The sequence below is a fragment of the Molossus molossus genome, unplaced genomic scaffold, assembly GCF_014108415.1.
Source record: "Molossus molossus isolate mMolMol1 unplaced genomic scaffold, mMolMol1.p scaffold_m16_p_10, whole genome shotgun sequence".
Classification (NCBI taxonomy): Eukaryota; Metazoa; Chordata; class Mammalia; order Chiroptera; family Molossidae; genus Molossus; species Molossus molossus.
In genome coordinates, this window is record NW_023425345.1 from 15,244,310 (window position 1) to 15,265,715 (window position 21,406).

Here is a 21,406-nt window from a genome sequence, read left to right on the forward strand (position 1 = left end):
AAGGGAAATGTTCTATTGCTTAAAATAGACCATAGCTGGAGACTTTTTTAATTTTGCTTTTGGTTTATTAGTTGTTTTGTTCTTCATTTTGTGGTTGCTACTGTTGTTTTTAATGCTTTTACATTAAAAGTGTCAATCTATGGACTATGCCTTGGGTGATATACTAGATGAAATGTAGGGGCAATAGGGATCTTGATTAATTCACAATTAATTAAACTACTCATTCAGGAGATAATCTATTGAGAACCAACTGTATTAAAAATAATACTAAGCTCTGTCAAAGAAATGTTACAAATTTACATTAACAAATATAATATATAAGTAATTCAATGATATAAAATTGTAAAACTATTGTTATTAATACTAAATATTAATAATGTGGTGAATTGAATAGTATCCCCTGCAAAATTCATCTTTGTCTGGAACCTCAGAATGTATCAGGCTAGGATGGACCTATAAGAGTTTCTCTATAAGAAATAAGAATTCTTAGTTATATATGATAGGAAAAAGTTCTCAAATTCACTTATGAAAAAAGGGAATCATTGGCTTATGTAATTGAAACCCTTGGATAGAACTCTCTAACTTTCGGCAAAGCCCAATCTAAGATTTCAAATAATAAAACCAGAATCTCATCTCAAGTGTCTCTGCTGTTTATATTGGCTTCATACTCAGATTTCCTCTGGTTACAAGATGGCTCCCAGCAGTTCAAGTTCCACATCCTCTTAGGTTCAAGTCTAACAAAAAAAAGTGAGTAACTGTATAGTCAGGCTCAAGTCAGAATATATGAACCACTGTGGTTACTTCAAAAAGAGGAAATGTAACACCAAAACTTATTTTCAGAAGAGACAAAAGAACTGAGACAATGAACAGGAGCAGACGAGACAACCCAGAGCTGAGCAACACTAGGAAGCCACTGCACTTCTGGGGCTTGGAAGTTCAAAAGAGGCATCCAGAAGGCAGGGCCACCATCAGGAGGGTAAGGTGTGCCCGAGAGGAGATGCAGTCGCTACCAAAGAGGCCATGGGAGGCAGAGAGAGTGAGGACGCCCTGGATTTTCTCTTTCTATCCTTCAGTCTCCCACTAATACCTTCATTGATCGAACCTGGCCACAGCTAGCTGACAGGGGAGCCTATAAAATGCAGGATTCGCCCTCCTCCTACCCCAACATGAGCAGAAGCAAGGGGAGGAATGATTTGAATACAAATAGGAGATATTATTTAAGTTTTTGCTGTGATGATGCCACTCCCAACTCCCAGTGGTTTACAATAATAAACACTGATTTATCTTGCTCGTGGATCTGCAAGTGAGCTCCTAGTGGAGGGGAAGGGCACAGCTTCAAGCTGTCTGTTGGGTTTAGGTCTATTCCTTCTGACTCTCATTCTGGGCCTTGCAGTCAGTCATCAGGGGCATTCTCTTCTCAGGGAAGACGGCAGGGTGCAAGAGCAGCGAGCAGAAACGTGATGTCCTTGAGGCCTCAGTTCAGAGCTGGCACGCTGGCACTCCACCCACGTTCCATAGCCCAAAGCAAGTCACGTGGACAAGCCCCCTATCCATGGGCTGGGACACATGTTCTGCCTACTCACAGGAGAGGCATCGCAAATTCGCCAGGCACAGGGGCCCGGGGCAGGAAGAGAGTAAAGACTTTGGAACAATAAGACAAGCAAATGACCAGCACTGCCTGCCTCCTAAATACACTCCAAGCAAAATATCTCATGTTCCCTGAATGGGTCACCTGCCTAATCCTAAACCATTCACCATGATCTAAGATGTGTGATGCTCTGATTGGTTATGGCTGAGTAAGATTTCCAATTCTATGCTAGGGTAGAATCAGCTTCATCCAAAAACACAAGGACTAGGAGAAGGAAGGAGGTGGGTCCCCCGAGGAAATCAGAGTACTCTTATCATAAGCAAAGGCAATGGATTCTCAGTGTCCAAAACATAACAGATAGTCCCTACAGTAGGTAATAGTCAAATGCGATACATGATATTTGACAATTTACTGGATGTATTATTTTCCACAGTAAAGACAAACCAATAGAATAAATGGCAGTTTTCTCGCTTAGTAGAATGAAATCACTTGATCATAGCCAGTAGTTGGATTCATTAATAACATTATTGTCCATAATGTTGATAAGCCATCACCATGAGAAAATGATGGTGCAGAGAGATCAAGTCAGAAAAAAGTACAGTGTAGGGGTCATTCTTCTTCGGACAGGAGAGAATAGCAACTTCAGCACTGTTGATATTTTGGCCTAGATAATTGTTATGGGAGGACATCCTGTCCATCGTAGGATGTTTAGCAGCATCCCTGGCCCCTGCGCACATAATGCCAGTAGCATCCCTGCCCCACCAGCATGACAACCCAAACTGCCTCCAGACATTGCCAGGTGTTGTCTGGGAAACCAAAATTCCCTCCAGCTGCAACCTGTTGGGACAGAGAAAGGAAAGGGAGAGAATGAGGAGACTGCTTTGTCTTTTTCTCTGTCTTTTCTCACTCAGTTTAATGGAATACAGCCTTCTGGGAAAGGCGTTTTATCTGGACCTAGAATTTAGGCAGGGCCAGGAGACAAGGCTGGAGTAGGACCAGAGGGTGAAGAGTCTCAGTAGAGTTTTTGCTGAAGCCAAATGGAAACCACGCTGGGACATAACCAGGTCAGCAAGAGGTCGTTCTAATGACCCATAAAAGTGCACATCCAAGAGGGAGGGCGGCGCCCTTCTCTCATAGCACTTATCACAGTGCGCTTATTTCATTCGTATGTACTTCCTGCCTGTCTCCTTTATTAGATTGTAGATTCCATGGGCACAGGTCCCTTTCCTGTTTTGTTCACCACCGTCACGCACTATATCAAAGCTCGAGGTCTATTTAGAACTACAACACCAGTAATATCATCTTCTGACAGTCAGTTGCATTAATAACAATAATAATAAATAGCAGGAGCTACCATTTATTGGGTGCTTAGTACTGCCATGTGTCGCCAAGTAAATTGCTTTTGAAGCATTATCATGCTTAATGTTCACACCAGCCCTATGAGGTAGGAATCAGATATTGTCCACATTTTACACATAAGGAAACTGAGTCCAAGACGGCCTTTAAAAGTTTTCCCCAAGGTCACAAGGCTAATTAGTGGCAGTTCTGCTTCTGTGATATTCTGTATCGATGATATACATTTTCTGACCTTAAAACCAGATTCTGCCGTATTTCTTCATGCATATTACATCTGATCACAAATTCGAACTGCTCTTTTTCTCTTTATTTTTCTTTTTCATTTTTCCTTAAAATCTCAGAAAAATTTTTTTGGATAGAAAACTTCATTAGTGAACTATTTCTGCTCACAGTTTTGGCACCAAATATATGTTTTTTTCCACACTAACAGCCAGTTCTTACACCAACTGGATGTCCTACAAGTCACTTCAGTTCTGACAGTACTACCTAGACTTAGCACAGAGCCCACAGATTAAGGGCCCAGTCGCACGGGACTGCCCCAGCCCCACAAGTGTCCGGTACTTGTCCCCACCTGTACTTCTGATCAACTATCTATAATCCAGGGGTTTCCATGACACCATTCTCAGGTTCAATATTTGCTAGTATGGCTCACAGAACACAGGAAAACAGTCTACTTACTATTGCAGGTATATTATGAAGAATACAATTCAGGCCCTGGCCAGTTTGGCTCAGCGGTTAGAGCGTCGACCTGCGGTCCTGAGAGACCCGGGTTCGGTTCCCGCTAAGGGCGCGTACCTCGGTTGCAGTTTGTCCCCGGCCCTGGTTGGTCGTGCAGGTGGCAGCCACTCGATGTGTCCCTTTCACGTCGATGTCTCTCTCTCTCTCTGTCTTCCTCTCTCTCCCTCCCACTCTACCTGAACAAAAAAATGGGAAAATGTCCTCGGGTGAGGATAAAAAAAAAAAAAAAAGAATACAATTCAGGAACAGCGAAATAGGGGCATAAAGTAAGGTATGGGTTGGGGAGGTTGGGGGTAGGAGGAGAGCATGGCGCTTTCATGCTCTCCCCATAATGTCACCCCCCGCCCCAGCACCTTGATGTGTTCACCAACCCAGAAGCTCTTCAAACCCCATCAGTAAGGGGTTTTATGCAAGTTCCACTCCATGGGCATAATTGATTAAATCACTCATCATTGGTGATTGACTACCACCTGTGGGCTCCTCTCCCCTCCCCAGAGGTCAGGGATGGGGCTGAAAGTTCTAGCCCTCTAATAACAGAGGCGGTTCCTCTGCTAATCAGCCCCGTTCAAAAGCATGTAGAGGTCCACAAACAGTTACCTTATGAGCATGGACACAGGTATAGTTGAAAGGAGCTTGTTATGAATAATGAAAGATGCTCCTATCCGCTCAGGAAATTCCAAGGCTTTTAGAGGCTCTGTGTCAGAAACCGGGGACAAAGACCAAACATGTATTTCTTAGTGTATCACAATTAGCATCAGACTTTTGCTACTGCAAGGTCTTAACCATTTGAATAAACCCGGACGTATAGGATTAACTCCTAGCTCTGCAGACAGTGCCCCTCAGTTCCAGCCCCTTTCCCCCCACTTTCTCCACGGACACCTTGTGGTCTGGAGACCACACTCAGTTCCCCAAATGGGATCTACTCCTTCAGGCATTCAGAAGTTTAATTCTCTGTTTTAAATGTCCTTTCCTCGTTACCTTTCACCCCTGGTGGGCTTGCGCTGTCTCACTTACTCTTCAGCTAAATCCCTTTACACGGCAGGTGCTGATGCCTTCATTTTACAATGGTAAGACGGGGGCTCAGAAAGGGACTGTGCACCCCATCTGTGGTCTGTTAACGTCAGTAATCCCCTTCCCTCTTACTCTGACCCTGCAAGTCCTGGCTATCCTTCCAAGCCCCGGGGAAGTGCTACCTTCTCCATGAGACCTTCCCAGTTGAGTCCATACAACATTCCTCTGTGCTTCTTTGTAAGCCTCTCCAGGTAATTACTGCGTCAGTCATCTTCACATTCCCATGGAGTTTAGCAAAAGAATCTTGTACTTAGTGGGGATTCAAGTCTTTTTTGTTCCAGGGATGGAATCCAACTGATGTAGCCCCAACCCACTCCCTTTCCCACTGAATAGCTATTTTTAGGACTTCAGGGTCGCCCCAGTATTTTAATACCAAAACAAAACAAAACAAAAACAAAAAATTTTTTCTTGCTAAGCAAGCTCCATTTTGGCTGACTTCAGGAGAAAGGGAGATATAAACCCATTATTTATAGAAGGTGTTTTATTGTATTCACCAAAGGATAATGGGGAGAAGAATGCAACAGTATAACAATGAAGGGAGGAAATGACTAATTCCTGCTTTGGGGGAAGTCTAAAACAGCTGTGCACCCAGCTGAAGGAGTGTTTTCCAAAAGCAACACAAAACAAAACAAAATGATTAATTATATGCACTGAAGCCAACAGTGAGCACTTTTAATAGAGAAAAGGGAATGTCCCATCCTGGAGTTATCTGTACCCATGGAATATGTAAATGCTGCCACCAGACCCTGACTGTGGGAAGTGTCCCCCCCTAAAAGCATAACCAATGTGCCTGGGGAATATTTTACGTGACAATCATTAACTTTTCTGTATGCTCTTCTCTTTGAACTTCAAAGAAAATGAAATGATCAGAGGGCTACTACAAATGAGTGACTGTTCACCAGGGCTTCTCCAGGGATGAAGAATGTACCATTTGTGTTGTGAGAGTTTATCTCTTTGTAAATTATTCCCCTCAGAGTCCATAGAATGTCATTCATCATTCACAGAAATAAGAGTTTGTATATCTTTTCAAATTCCATTCCCAAATAAAAGCCTGTTGCCTTTGTGTTCAGTTTATTGCCGAAGGTGCACACAGCTGCTTAATGAAATCTATGCAATAAGGGAAGACGAAGAGCGAAATGAGATTCTCCCTGTTTCAACAGATAGAACTGAAGTAATGATCAATTCAATTAGGCAAACAGGGCATGCCAATTCGAACTGAAGAGTCCCTGAAGCCGTGTAAAATACAAAGTAGAGGAAGTCATTCTACCTAGCCCCGTATTTACAGTTGTGGGAGTTACATAATTACTACATAAATATTCATCGGCATTCTTGTGTGAAACCAGGTACAAATGAAGTAAAGGAAAGGTACACATCAGACTTATACTGGGGGGACGATGGCGGGCCAGCCCTGCGCCTGCGATCTCCTCACTGCACGTCCCAGATCTCGCAGAGGAGCGGGGTGAACTTGTGGTCGTTGACCCGCCAGGACATCAGCATCTCTGCGTGGTGGTGATTGAATGTCCGCAGCTCCGTCAGGCGGCCCAGCAGGCGCGCGAAGTGCTGAGGGTCCTCAGGCCGGTGGGCCCTGCACAGCTTCTGCAGCACTTCAAGCAGCGGCTCCTGCAGCTTCTCCACGGCCTCTCTGTCCTTTATGTACTGTCTGTCTGTTTCGAAGTTTAGCACAGAACAACACAATTACAAAGTGGAAGGTTTGACGTAGAGTAAGGCTAACCTGTTGGAAGTGTAACACACACGTTGTACCGTTGAAATGTACAAGTGGAGCGTTCAATTGATGAATTTTCACACACGCACATCCATGTGCTCAGAATCACAACTAGATCAAGATATAGCAAATGTACAGGCCTCCCTAAATTCCCCTTCCAATTAATGCCCCCAAGAGAACCTACATGGTGAACATAGGTACCATTTTGGTGGGTACAGCCCAAGGACTGGAATTGCTGGGTCATAGGCTTTGTACATGTGTAACGTGAGTAGGTACTGCCAAAATGTTTTTCTTCTTTTTAACTATAATAGTTTCATGATACAGCAAAGTAACAACTAGCTTCTGATTTAATATTATGCATAAAATGGGTTAAGGCCACAAATTATGAATGCGGCATCACTTACTCCCAAATAATTTAAGCAAAAAATATAGAAAAATACATGTATGGAGGTATTCATTGCAATGTTGTTCAGAACAACAAAAAAATTGGAAGAATTCTGAATATCCAAACATATGGTAAAAATCAAGTAAATCATTGGTCATCGATGCAATGGAATATGATGCACGTATTACAATAAACTTTTACCAGTATAATATTTTGATGACACGGGGAAAGACTTTTGAAGCAAAGTACACTTTAGGGCAGGGGTGTGGAGGGGTGAAGGGGGCCTAAGATATGGTGACAGAGGATGATTTGACCTTCGGTGGTAGGCACACTGTACAATACACAGATCTTGTAACAGAAATCCATACCTGAAGCCCATATGATCATATTAACCAAAGTCACCCCAATAAATTTAATTTTCAAAAAAGGAAAAGTACACTTCAAAAAAAAAAAAAGACAGTATGTTTTCTATTATGTTAAAAAGTATGTAATTTAATTTAGGTCCCTGCTTCAAGAACCCCTCAGAAAAGTCTTCCGTGGCCACTAATTAAAATAACATTCTACTGCCACTTTCTTTCTTTATATTCTCATCTTTATATTTTTTGTAGCAGTTACTCCTTCAATAATTACCCCCCATTATTTTTATTTGTTTCTTCATTTACTGTCTTTCTTCCGCTATTAGAATGTAGTGAGCTCCATGGAGCTGTATCCTGCCTGTTTCTTTATGACTATATCCCCCATGTCTAGAATCACGTTTAGTACATAGTAGGTACTAAAAGTGAACTCATTGCCCTGGCCGGTTTGGCTCAGCAGCTGGAGCATCGGACCTCGGACCAAAGAGTCTCAAGTTTGATTTGGTCAAGGGCATGCACCTCAGTTGCAGTTCAGTCCCCCCACCCTGGTTGGGGTCGTGCAGGAGGCAACCAATCAGGGTGTCTCTCTAACATCAATGTTTTCTCTTTCTCTCTCTCTCCCTCCCACTCTGTCTGAAAATAAATGGAAAAGTATCCTTGGGTGAGGATTAAAAAAAAAAAAAAATGCATTCATGAAATGAATGTCAGGTTTGAAAAAAAGGCCAAGAAGAAATACACTGAAGCCCTGGCCAGTTTGGCTCAGCGGTTAGAGCACCAGCCTGCGGTACAGAGAGACCCGAGTTTGGTTCCTGCTAAGGGCAGGAACCTCGGTTGCAGTTTGTCTCCGGCCCTGGTTGGTCGTGCGGGTGGCAGCCACTCGATGTGTCCCTTTCACGTCAATGTTTCTCTCTTTCTCTCTCTTCCTCTCACTCTATCTGGACCAAAAAAGAAAAAATATACTCGGGTGAGGATTTAAAAAAAAAAGAAAAGAAAAGAAATACGCTGAAATGTTAACATGGTTCGAATGGAAGCAGATGGATTATCGGCCATTTCACTTTGCTATGTTTCTGTGTTTCCCAGGTTTTCTTTAATAAACACTGTTATGATTATACTGAAAAAAATGAACAAATAGCATAAAAATCTCACATCAAAATTACCTGGAGAGAGAATAACAATCGCTGTAAGCAGAGCATACTCTTCTTGAGTCATTTTCAGTTCTCCCACGCTTTTATAAAAACTAAACATCGGCGTTATATACTCATCAGAAATACCTGCGGGGAAATTTGGAACATTGCAGAGGCATTGCAAAGTTGTTGAATAACTGAAAGGTGTAAAATTACAAACACATCACATATATACACACGTAAATATTTGCACGCATTTAAATAATGGCTATAAATTATGTGTTCCAGACAAAGGCAGGGCAAAGGTCAGCTAATAAAATCCTCAAAGTATAACTAAATCAATGACTTGTCTGTCTTTAATTCTGGCAGTGCCTTTGTTTTAGTCACTACTGTCTGACAATAAATAATAATGTTCCTGAACTGCCCAAAGAATCTCCCAACTTCACCATTTTCTAGATGGCATGTGTTCAACTTTTTAATATTAAGATCTATAATCAAAGCAGAGAGAGCATCTTAAATACCCCACCCCCAAAAGTATTGTTCTTCAGCCCAGAAGTGTAAACAGCTCCACTTAATGATGGTTAGAGTTCTTATCAGAATTCTGATCGCTCTCTGAAGTAACAAACCTGCTTATCCACTGCCTACTGGTGCTCGGCTGTTCTCTTCGAACCCAACACGTCCAAAATTCAAGACACCGTGAACAGAACTCAGCTCTTCATCTTCCTCCAAATGCACCCCTTGCCTAGTGCTCCCACCCGCGGTGACTGGTATCCTCACCCACCCAACTGCCCTGCCTGACAGATTCAGCCTCCCTCCCCCTGGGTCCGGGGCCGACACCTGTGATTAGCCCTGCCAACCACATGGGGGCTCCCTCTCCTCTCCACTGCACCTGGAATTAACTTGGTTTAAGTCTTTATCCTCTTCATCTGGGAGACTGCAGCTGCTTCCTCACCGGTCCTCCTGCCTTCAGTTTAGTGCCGTTGCACCCTTCCCAGAATTGCCTTTCTAAAATTCAAATCACACCCTGACTCCACCTTCCTACAAACCTTCAAACACTCTCTGGCTTTCGGCATCACTGGTCTTCCTTTCTACGCAGGGAACTCCAGGACCTGTCCCCCACCCCCCACTCACCCACATGATAACCACAGGCGTTCACACCTGCTGAGTGCACTGTTCCAAACACCCCTATGCTTTATCTTGTTTCATCTTTCTAACAGCCCATGAGATAGGCACAGAGAGGTTGTATAACGTGCCCAAAGACACACCGCTGGTGAGAGGCGGAAGCAGGACTCAGACCAAAGCTAGCGGACGCCAGAGTCCTGGCTCAGCTGAGAAGCTGCACGGCCTTCGCCCCACATCACACAGACTTTGCCCGGCCGTGTTCAGTCGCTGCAGTTCCCTAACGATTCACATTGCCCAGCTTTGTTTGATTAGCCCTCACCCGAGGATATGTTTCTATTGAATAATTAGAGAGAGAGAGGGAGAGAGGGAGAGGGAGGGTGAGGCGGAGGGGGGAGGGAGAGAGAGAGAAACATCAATGTGGGAGATACATCATAGGTTGCCTCCCACTCGCACCCTGACCGGGCGGGACCTGCCCCTTTGGTGCACAGGACACACTCCACCCAGCTGAGCCACCAGTCCAGGCAGTTGCCCAATTGCTGTACACACTGTTCTTTCTACTCTGTATATCCTCCTCCTTTTCTCCACCTAGCTTATCCACTTTCTAAATTAAGACTCCTTTGTGTCACTTCCTCCACTTAACAAATATTCCTTCAGTGCCTGTTCTGCACATGGATCCACTCCAGGAGGGCTCTGCCTGTGGAATGTGGAGGCAGAGAGGGAATGAGGTGGCCGATGGGTGACCTGAGATGAACATGAGTTCCCAGGACTGGGCCAGACTACACTGCTCCTTCCCAACCCACACCAGACCTAGAGACAGCGCCCTGGAGAAACAAACCCGGATAAAACTGGATTCCGGATTCTAGGAGGTGTAATTATCATCTAATATTACACTTCACAGACCAGAAGGTCTACATCCTCACCTTTAGAAGAACCTAAAGCATGGTCCCAAACTGAATCCTTGGCCTTTCTCTTTAGTCAAAATGCCACACTTTTCCCCCCTTTGACTTTTGGTGCTTGAAGCATGCTATTGGGCTCTCCTAACAATGGTGTCTTTGTTGAGCACCTTGGGGATTACATCATGTGGAAGGTGGCCCTCTCTCAGCTGTTTAGCTTGAACTGAATATCCAGGCCCAGCTAGCTAGAGCGTAAAGTGCGAGGGTGGGAGTGGGTGAGCCTGGGAATACCAGCCCTGGCTCCTAACAAACAGTAATTAAGAGGCAGTGAGCCAGCTCTGCGTTTGAAAGCTGACCTGTGACTTGGTCTTGGGCACATCATTTAAATTCTTTAAGCCTCAGTTTCCTCATCTGTGAAATGGGAATTATAATAGTAGTACATGAGATAATACATGTAGAGTGCCTGGCTAATAGTAAAACCTCCATAAATATGAGAGCAAATAATTATACTAAGAGCTATTATTATTGTTATTCAGGGGAATTGGGTCAACACATTAGTTCCACCTTAGTCTCAGTTCATCAAAACCTTAGTTAGATTAAGCTCATATACTTTTGTGTTTACAAAGCTATGTAAAAACTATGTTTTGCTTTTGCCATTTGCTGTTTCCTAGGGATGAATACAAATTGGCTGATCGGTGATTTGCCTCAGCGTTTATCTAGGTAGTAAAGCTAACTGGGATCTGTATTGTCTTGGTAAGGTTGCTCTTTTACACCTTCAAACAAGGAGTCTTTGGCATTTAGGGACTATACCAATCAGTTGTGGTTATCTAAAATAATAACTGATGACTATGCCATTATTTTAATAGTATGTGGAGATTTGGATATATTAAAGACAGCTGATTTAAAAATAGTTAATTTTTAGAAATTGTTTCTGACTACCTAATGTTTTATTTTATTCATCTTTCCAAATCCCCACTCATCTTTCAAAGGTGTTACTTCTACTAGTTATCTAATTGCAGGTGATAATTTTGGAAAAGAAATAGATTAAAATATTTATTGAGATTTTTCACCTTTGTGCATGTTTACAGGACAGAAGTAGACATAGAGAAAATGTAGAAAACAGATAACAGATAAAAATAAATAAAACCAGTAATAGAAGGGTTTAAAAAATAATAATTCTACAAGATGGATCAAATATAAATCTGCTTTTGAATTAGAAGCAATAATGAGAGTGAAGCCCTGGCTGGGTAGCTCAGCTGGTTAGAGCATCATCTTGATAAGCCAAGGTTGTGGGTTTGGTCCCCCGTCAGGGCACAGAAAGAATCAACCAATGAATGCATACATGAATGGAACAACAAATCGATCTCTCTCTTTTTTCCTAAAACAAAGAAGCAAGCAAATAAATAAATAAAATCAGAATTAACCACAACAGCATAAACAAAGGGGTGCTTTACGTCTCTACAAACAGCAATTTCTAACATAAGAAATGTAACAATAACATCATCCTGAAGGAGCGGTCTTGCCCCATGTTCCTGCTTCCTCCTTTCTGGAGGCTTGCTTACGGTTGGCTTCAACGGGGCTCTTTATGCCCAATTTGCTGATTTTTGGTCACAAGGGGGGGCTATTTTCTAACTTAATCACAAAGACTACTGTGAAAAAGTCCAAATTTGTGATAAACCATTTATGTCTCTGTTCCTCTGTTTCTTCTTTTCCTTTTCTTTTTTCAAATGTTTTCTTGTTTTGATTTTTATTTTTAAAAAAGAGGTCTGTGATTGATAAATTAATTGTTCAATGATCAGAAATAATATTTGAAAGAATAATCATTTGATAGAATTAGCACTATGCTCTTGTAAGTTGTTATTTTAAATGTAAATGTCTTTTGCCCAGTTGAGCATCGACCCATGCACTAAGAGGTCACCAGTTTGATTCCCAGTCAGGACACATGCCCAGGTTGTGGGCCCGATCCCCAGTGGGGGCATGCAGGAGGCAGCCAATCAATGTTCTCTCTTATCGATGTTTCTCTCTCTCCTTCTCCCTTCCTCTCTCTCTAAAATCAACAAAATAAATTTAAAAATAAGTAAATATAAATGTATTTTATTTCCTAATTAATTTCTAGTTTTAATTGCAGACAAAAATAGATCAGAGATAGGTGTGTGTGTGTGTGTGTGTGTGTGTGTGTGTGTGTGTGATATATAAGTGTGCATTTTATACAGGGGATCCTTGTTAGGCTAGGGAAGCCCATCCATGTTTCAAGGCCAAAGTCAAATTTTGATTCTCTCCGGAGCTTTCCTGTCACAGTAGCAGAATTAGTTGCTCCCTTCTCTATGTTCAGTGCTATTGCACCTGTCACAACTCATTTCTCTCCATCCCATTATAATGTGAAATACCATCTAAATGTTATGCGAGTAGGAACCAACGGCTGTATTCCCAGCCTGGCACGCTGCCTGACCAGGACAGCGTGTTCCCTAGGTGCTTCTTATTCCTCTCCGTATCCTTAGTAATTCAGTAACTAGCATGCTGCTGGAGACGTGGTAGGAGATTCATAAATCAGACAATGTTCCATTTTGCCAGTTCTTGTGACGAAGGTGATGAGATGTGATGGGGGAAAGGATGCCATGAAGACAATGGAAACATTCTCACGGTGCTCAGAGATTGGACCCTGGCCCCTCTCTGTGTTAACTGCCAGGCTGTACTCAGAGTCATTCATGCCCTACTGTTGGCCTTAAGTAAGAAGCTGCCAACAAATTAGCAATTTAAAAAAAAAAAGCTATTTGCAAGAGGAAATATTTAATACAAAATATTTAATAAATAACACACTTCCCGTTAGTCCTAGTGGCTAAAAGTTACCCAGCCAAATTAGACCTCACTGGTGCTTAGGAATTGACAGGGTTTGGATTCATCTCAGTAAGACCCACCAATGTTCGTACATCTAGTATCGCCAGGTGCTGTGATAGTGCTGGGAATAAACCTCAAGCAGCTGACAGATTCATGGAAGAGTCAGACACAGAAATATGTGATGTCCAGAATGGGACAAATATAAAAGGCTTAGGGAACACAGGTGACAGCCAGTGGAAATACTGGCTCTTATATTACTTTAATACTTCCCCTTATTTTGAAAAAAAAAAAAATTTCTTCCTATAATTTGAATCCCAAATTTATCCATGTCAGAATTATTACATTAAATTATTACCACTTTGAAAAGCAAGAGGAGAGGCGTTACGAATTCTAAACTTTATGTAAGCATTTACATTTCTCATAAATATACTCTTATTTATTTATGTCTAACCTTTCTTCCAAAGACAGTATTGGAACCAACAGCTTACATCTGCTTCTTTAGAAAATTTAGTTCTTATCATTGTTTTCATTTGTTTCCAAGTCTAAAGCAGTGAAATTACATATATTTACAGAGCAGAAAAAGAAATATGGTATACTATATACAATGTACTTTACTATGCTACTGTAACCTATGACTATCACCTTAGTAAGAATTCCTCCTTTCACACAGACAATAGTGTGGGGAAGGTAGGAGAGTGTGGGGGTGTGGAGGAAGGGGTCAATGAAGGGAAAAGGGGGGAACATCTGTAATACTTTCAATAATAAGATTTTTTAAAAAGAGAATTTCTTCTTTTTCTGACCTCACTGTCTCTATTTATTTTATCATTTACTTAAAAACCATTTTTAAATTGCTAGCCGTGCTCATACTTTCTCAACCAAAGGGCAGGAACCATATCTTACTGGTCTTTCTTAATATTCCGTACCAGCTGATATTTGGCAAATATTTGATCTTAGTGAGTGACAGGTGCAACAAGAGAGAAAGTGCTGGGCTCTGAGTGGAACAGCTGTGTTCATCCCCTGGCACTCTGCTGATTAACTGTATGACCTTGGGCAGGTCATCTGGCCTCTCTAAGTCTGTTCTCCTATCTATAAAATAGCAGCATAGCACCCACCTTCAGGGGCCATTGGGAATACTAACAAGATGATATATGTGTGAAAGCAAACCATTGCAAAATCACAAGATATACTGTCATCTTGATAAATACTTACTAACTTGAATATTTCATTTCTGTCTGTTATGGGGATCACAAAAGGCCACAAAATACTATGAATTGCAGAGCTTAGTTCTATTTGTAATTAACAGAATACGTTTCTTTGGTTTGTGAGAAGTTATTGCTAATTTCCTCGATGTGAAAATGTAAACTCCATCAGTGTTATTGCAAGCCTATTTCAATTCTATCATATTTTATAGTATTATATTGTTATTCCTATTTTTAATAAAAATCCCCCCTGAAAAATCTAATTTTCATAAAACTACATTACAAATAAAGAAATTGATGCACTGAAATTATGTAGAAACAACTTAACCACAGGCTGTGTCAAATATATGTTCTGATGCCTCAATTCACATAAATAGATACTGTACCCCTCATTAAGTAAATGTATCTCAAGAGACAGTATCTTTGTGCACGTAATTGGAATTTAATAATAGCAAACAAAGGAGTATAAATTTGGAGAACAAGAAAAGAAATCTTACATTATATTCTTTAAAGAGTCGTGTAGACATAAACAGGGTAACTGATATTATGTTACTATGGAATTAAATGTACAATAGAAATAAGAATGTGTTATATTTGCATAAGAATGAAAAGTTATTCTGAAAGGTCATCTCAAAAGATCAGTTTTTTATGTGGTGTGTGGAAGAGGCAATGTTCTGAAAATCCACTGGGAGAAGCAAGTTCATAAATATTAATAAACAGAACCACCATGATAGATAATAAAATACTAATCAGCATGTGAATTGGGATGCTTTTTATTTTCACAATATGTGGTTGATGTTTGGGTAAAGTGTCTTATGAACTAGAGAGATGCATACTGATTTATAGAGGTCGCATGCTGGAAAAGTTCATTTTTGAACTTCTCTGAAACTTGCAGAAGCAAATTCTGAAGTTTATGTTATCAAGCAAGATCCTTTTTTATTGCATATTTTTAACCTGCAAGACCCTCGCCACTGCTCACCTAGTTGCTGCACTGGTGTCACCCCGGGTCTTGCTGCTACTTGTCTCGATCTCTCTAAACCGTCCTTCACATTACTGCTAAATCTTTCTCTAGTACTTCTATGGTCATGTCACATCTGGTCAGAATATTACAAAGGCATCCCGTTACATGAGGACTAAATTAAAATACATTTGTGGCATTCAATGCCCTTAATAATCTCACACTTACTACAATTTCAGCTCCATGAATATTATTTTCTAATATTAAAGTACTTGTGAGTCTTCTACATGGATGCTCTTTTGTTCCTTCACCTTTCTGAACTTTCTACATTATTATATTATAATGCTATATATCTTGGAATGCCTTTCTCAGACTTGTGTGGCTCGACACGTTTCTGATCATTCTCCATGATTTACTTGTCAACTTTGAAAGCCTTTCTGAGTCACCAAATGGACTCACACAGGAAGGCAGGGATTGTCACAAGGAACAAGGCTGAACCAAGTTTCTAAAATTAGATGCAGTTTGGGCTCCCCAGAGTTTGCTGAGCCTGGGGCAGGACTAGACCTGCAGAGATGAGTGGAGTGGTTCTATATTCAAGAGAAGAACCATCTGAAAGAAAATAAATGGCCCAGACTCATAGCTTCAAGATAATAATTCATCCATCTATCCATCCACCCATCCACTTATTCATTTCACAGATGTTTGCTGAACACCCACTTCAAGCCAGGCATGTACTAGGTACCTAGGATAAAATACTAAGTCAAAAAGAGGCAGCCCCTGTCTATGGAGTTTTCATATCAAGTCCAGATTAAAATTAGACATGATTTCAAAGAGATCAAACTAGTTACGGGATTTATTTCAATAGTTTTTAACAACAACAACAAGAAAAATGGGACATACAGCTAGTAGGTAGCAGAGCCTAGATTCAGGCTAGATTCTTAATCACCACTGTCTCTTCATGGAGAAACCAAGAACACATCAACCAGAGTAAGATCCTTGATAGTTAAAGAGACATATCTGTACATTAAAAATATATTGTCACATGAGTCATTTTTTTTTTTTAAGAGAGAGAGAGAGAGGAAGAGAGAAAGACAGAAATATTGATGTGAGAGATGAACATCGATGGGCTGCCTCCTGCATGCTCCCTATTGGGGATCGAGCCCACAACCCAGGCATGTACCCTGACTGGGAATCAAGCCAAGACCTCTCAGTCATTGGACAATGCTCAATCCACTGAGCCACACCAGCCCAGCTCGTCATCCATTTTTATTTGACTCATGAATTTTCTTAAATAGAGCACTGTCACAGTGTATGGAAACCAGGACCAAATAGCTGTTAAGTTAAGCTGGAGAGGATTCATCCATCACAGACCACAGCCACAACAATTTTCTGCATAGAGAGAACCACTAATTTACATCCAATGGCCTGGACTATGAAAATTCAGCAGCTTGCATCCTTAACTCCTTCCAAAGATGAACTGTCTATTACTAACTGTAACTTTAAAATCAAGATACTTGCCCATTTATTGGTAACTACTTATTTCCTCCTCCTAATCAATGGGTATAGAGGTTCGTTCAGTTAAGCAAGATGAATAATTCTAGAGATCTGTTCAACATTGTATGTATCATCAACAATACCACTTAAATGTTTGTTAAGAGGGTAGGTTTCATGTTAAATGTTTTTACCACTATAAAATAAAAATAAAAAAACAAAGATACTTAAGGAGCTGGCTGAGTGACTGGCTAAACCATCAGTCAGAAAAATTTATTGAGAAGAATTAAGAGAAGAAAAGCAATACAAATTGTAGAACTGGATGGTGCCTTGGAGGTTACCTGGTTCAACCCTTCTTCCTTACCCCCAGTCTCCTGGACACACACACACGCATACACACAATAATGAAGACCCAGAACAGGTAAGTGATAAAATCTGTCCAGGACTAGAATCCATATTTCTCAACAACACAATGTCTTTCAAAGGGCAAAAAGCTGCAATAACATTTTTTTCTCAGAACCTTCCCTTCCTCTCTATTTCTCCCAGCAGGAGGGGTCACATCCTTGAAACCTCCTGCCTCCTACCAGGTGTCTCCCATCCTGGCTTATCCTAATATTACTGGAAGATTTGTACAGCATAATTTGATGTTTTCCCTTTCCACTCAAAAATCTTCCACATCTCGCCATTATGTCGGAAATAAAGAATAAAATCTCTAGTCCAGCATTCAAGGTCCTCAACCACTTAGTTCTAACTATATATGTATTTTTATCTCTTTTTAATACAATTCTTAATTCAATCAAGCGCAATGACTCACCCTTCTTTGTGTGCATAACCTACGCTTTCTGCCTCAGTCCTCTGCTCCTGTGGTCCTTACCTCCTGCACCTCCACTCTGAGTGTCACACCAAATGTCATTCAAGGTCCAGCAAAAATGCCAATGAAACCTTTCCCGACCCCTTCCAACTGGAAGTCATCTCTCTCTGTTATTCTCTTCCACATTTTATTTTAACTAGTTCTTTACATATCTCTCTAGTTTATATCCTCGCACTAGACTGTAAGCTTCCAAGGGGAAAGAACATATCTGAGTCCTCTCTTCACTACCACCATAGTACCTTGCTCTTACGGAGTTGTTAAACCAAAAAAAAAAAAAAAAAAAATCAATGAAAGTATAGGAGTAATGTGTCTTTAAAAGTGTTTTTCAAATCTACCAATGATACTAACTATGCTTTCAGTTTTAAACTAAGAGGAGAAAACATAATGACTATGCAAAGCTGCTTTTAAAAATAATTTTAAATTTTTTATTATTTTACTGATATCACAGATGCAGAAATGCCTGAAAACCTTTCTTCCAATTCCTATTCTAGAATATTGGCTTTATGAGTATTTAAACATGTTCCAGTCAATTGTAGGATAATGATACTTTAGGAAACAAAATCTTTACCTGGCCAGTGTGGCTCAGTGGTTGAAAGTCGACCCATGCACTAAGAGGTTGCTGGTTTGATTCCTGGTCAGGGCACATGCCCAAGATGTGGGCCAGATCCCCAGTGAGGGGCATGCAGGAGGTGGCCAATTGATGTTCTCTCTCATCGATGCTTCTATCTCTCTCTCCCTCTCCCTTCCTCTCTCTCTAAAAATCAATAAAGAAAAATTATTTTGAAAAAAAGAAACAAAATCTTCAAAAGTCATCTTATCTCATTCATACTCCCAACCTATATATAAAATCTCTCAGGAAAATAAGAACGTATCCTATTTTAAGTATCTTCTAAGATAAATTGCATAGAATTTCTGGTAATTCATTCTGATGTCTCTCTTTTATTATTATTAATATTAATATTATTATTTATTGCATCACAATTTTTTTCCATCCTCCCACCCTCTCCTCTTTGGCAACCATCATCTTGTTCTCTGTTTCTATGGGTCTGTTTCTGTTTTGTTTTGTTGAACATTTTGCTTTCACTTGACCCTCCGTGTTACAATATTCTTCTATGACAAGTTAAACTGAGTTACTCATACTATTATTTCATTTATCTCTTGACAGACAGTACAGCACAGTGTTTGAGACACGTGGATTTTTTGTCTATAAAACAGGAACAATAATAGTGCTTATTTCATAGGATATTTTCAAAGATTCAATGGAATCATATATGCAAAGTATTTAGAACAGTATCTCTGAAACATAGTAAATGATATCTAATTGTGGCTATTATTATTTCTTCTTATTTTTTGTTGAATAAAGATTGATAATAGTTTGCTACATAGGCATTCAGACTTGGAGGCTTTGAATGAATGAATTTTTTTCTGGACTGAATAACCACAGCTCCTTTATGCTATATTTTTTATCAAACTAATTCCCCCCCCTTTTTTTTGGTATGTACCCCTAGCAGGAACCGAACCCAGGACTCTCTGGTCCACAGGCCAATGCTCCAACCACTGAGCCAAACTGGCCAGGGCATAATTTTCCAATTTTTTAAAAATCCCTCCTGTGGCCCTTCATCTCAGTGCAGTGAAAAGAATATTCTCATATTTTGCTGTTGCAACAAGGATTTTTGTACCAAGACTCTAAAAATCTCATCTATTTAACACATATTTTTATAGAGCCATTCTCCATGTTGGTCATAATGGGCATGTAACATTGCATAAGACAGGCAAGAGGCCTGCCTTCATGGGCTGTACAAATTCTTACCTGCAGAAGCAAACTCTCTTTACCACTAACCAACCACTTACCACTCTTTCGAATTCTCTCTTCCAATAGGTCAGCATGTCCAGCTGGAAGTTTCTTATTGAAAATCTCAGCTGAGCGGAGGAACATTGCTTCAACTGCAGACCCTTTCAACAAAGCAATCTGATCTTCATGGTCCAGTGTCTGAAATCCTGAAGACAATAAGCAAATCAGTATCAAGGAGCTGTGAATGTGGTACCACAGTATTTCATCATCACCACGATCCTCACTGATAAAACATTTTCATAAAATTATTGTGTAGTTGCTTTATGATTGGGTAGACAAGTTGAGTCAATATGTATCTATTGTTCTCTTCCAAATAGAAGCTGACTTTTATCTTCATTGAGTAGGATTTGATAAACAAGTCTGGCAAAAGAGGATGTCAAACTCGCATCAAATATGTATATATTATGGTAGAGACAGGCTGATACAGATGAAGCAACCCTCAAAAATTAGAGGCAAGCAGATTCTCTTTAAGCCATTGTTTAATTACATCTGCTGTCACAGGTCAACACTGCAGAAGGGAAGTATCCACAAGTCAGAAAAATCTGTACATGTATCCAGAGATTTAAAGGAATATGTGAACAACTTATGAATCTTTAGTCAATCTGGAGAATGGGTAGCATTTCCAATTTAAAAAACTAATCAAGGTCATGTTGAGGAAACGTCTCTGAGCTCAGCACTACATCACTCAGGGTGGGGAAATGACTGAGTGAATGGGAACCAAACACAAGCTCGTGTACACGCACACACACACCACGAACAGAGATAAAATAATGCTTGCAGGTCTAAATGGCTTAGCAAAGTATTAAGTAGCAATTGGAGTTTAGAGAAGAGAGTAACGCTAAGGAGAAAGAAGTAATGTCACTGTTTTTAGAGAATCTCGGGAGACGCGCTAGGTCTCTAGCACCCTGGACAGGGCCCAGCACAGGTTATACTCCATGAACTACAGAAGGGAATGACTGTTACTACTATTCGTAACATCATTTCTATAATTATTGTTAAAACATTTTTCTTTTTCAAGGGCTGGTGGCCTTTTCTTCTGTATTTTCATTTTTCCTTTTTGTTTTGCAAATTAAACTCACATTAATTGTACTCTTTCTCTCCCTCAGAAACTAGGCCAGGCACGGATTAAAGAATTGTGTAAGATATTCCCATTGCTTTCGGATAAGCTACCTCATTATGAGTAAGATTTTTTTTTTTTGTCTTCAATTATTTCTTGGTTCAAGACCAACTGACCATTTGACCTAAAAAATCTTTTCCCATAAACAACAAAAGAAAAACCATCATATTTCTCTCTTTCTAATGTCTCCTCCCACAGTTTTTAACTCTTGCGTAATCTCGATTTTGATCAAGATTGCCTTTAGTTTAATTAGCATATAACAAATTAAGTTCCTCTTTCATTGTTAGTAAAGAAATGATAACAAGAATTTTCTTCCCACATTTTATGACTTTTATGTAGGCTTATGCTTATCCATGACACATTTAATAAAATAATACCATGATGCTGGCAAAAGAAGGCAAATTAGCATGTTTAATTAAAATCCTATGTCAGAAGTTACCTCCTATAATTTAATATTACAGTGTTATGTAGCTATACAAGGTATTTATCATATTCTTCTAGACATGAGATTTTAATATACTAATATATATTTAGAACAACTTAAATGTATCAACTTAGATTTCGTTGAAATTGTGTCTAAAAGAATTGGAGCCTGGGAGACAACAATCTTGCATTCTAGTTCCTTGTACGGGCACCATCAGAGTGACTGTGGATAAATCCCTCCTCCTCATCCCACACATGACGAACACTTGTTCAAGTCTTATCATTTTAAAATCTCTCTTGTTTCCTA

At 40.3% G+C, this 21,406-nt stretch overlaps 1 protein-coding gene across 5 annotated transcripts in view; it reads right to left on the minus strand.

Annotated features, from left to right (window-relative positions):
- Positions 1–5,807: 5,807 nt before the first annotated feature.
- The window catches only part of NR1H4 (nuclear receptor subfamily 1 group H member 4), a 56,571-nt gene continuing 40,972 nt past the window's right edge, over positions 5,808–21,406 (minus strand). For 3 of the 5 annotated variants that reach the window (XM_036252029.1, XM_036252028.1, XM_036252026.1), the window contains 3 exons: positions 19,559–19,705; positions 8,372–8,485; positions 6,179–6,417 (listed from right to left, as the gene is read on the minus strand). In XM_036252029.1, coding sequence (XP_036107922.1) covers positions 6,179–6,417; positions 8,372–8,485; positions 19,559–19,705 — 500 coding nt within the window. Of the gene's footprint in view, positions 6,418–8,371; positions 8,486–19,558; positions 19,706–21,406 lie in introns of all 5 variants that reach the window. The other 2 variants (XM_036252025.1, XM_036252024.1) reach the window with 2 other exon arrangements.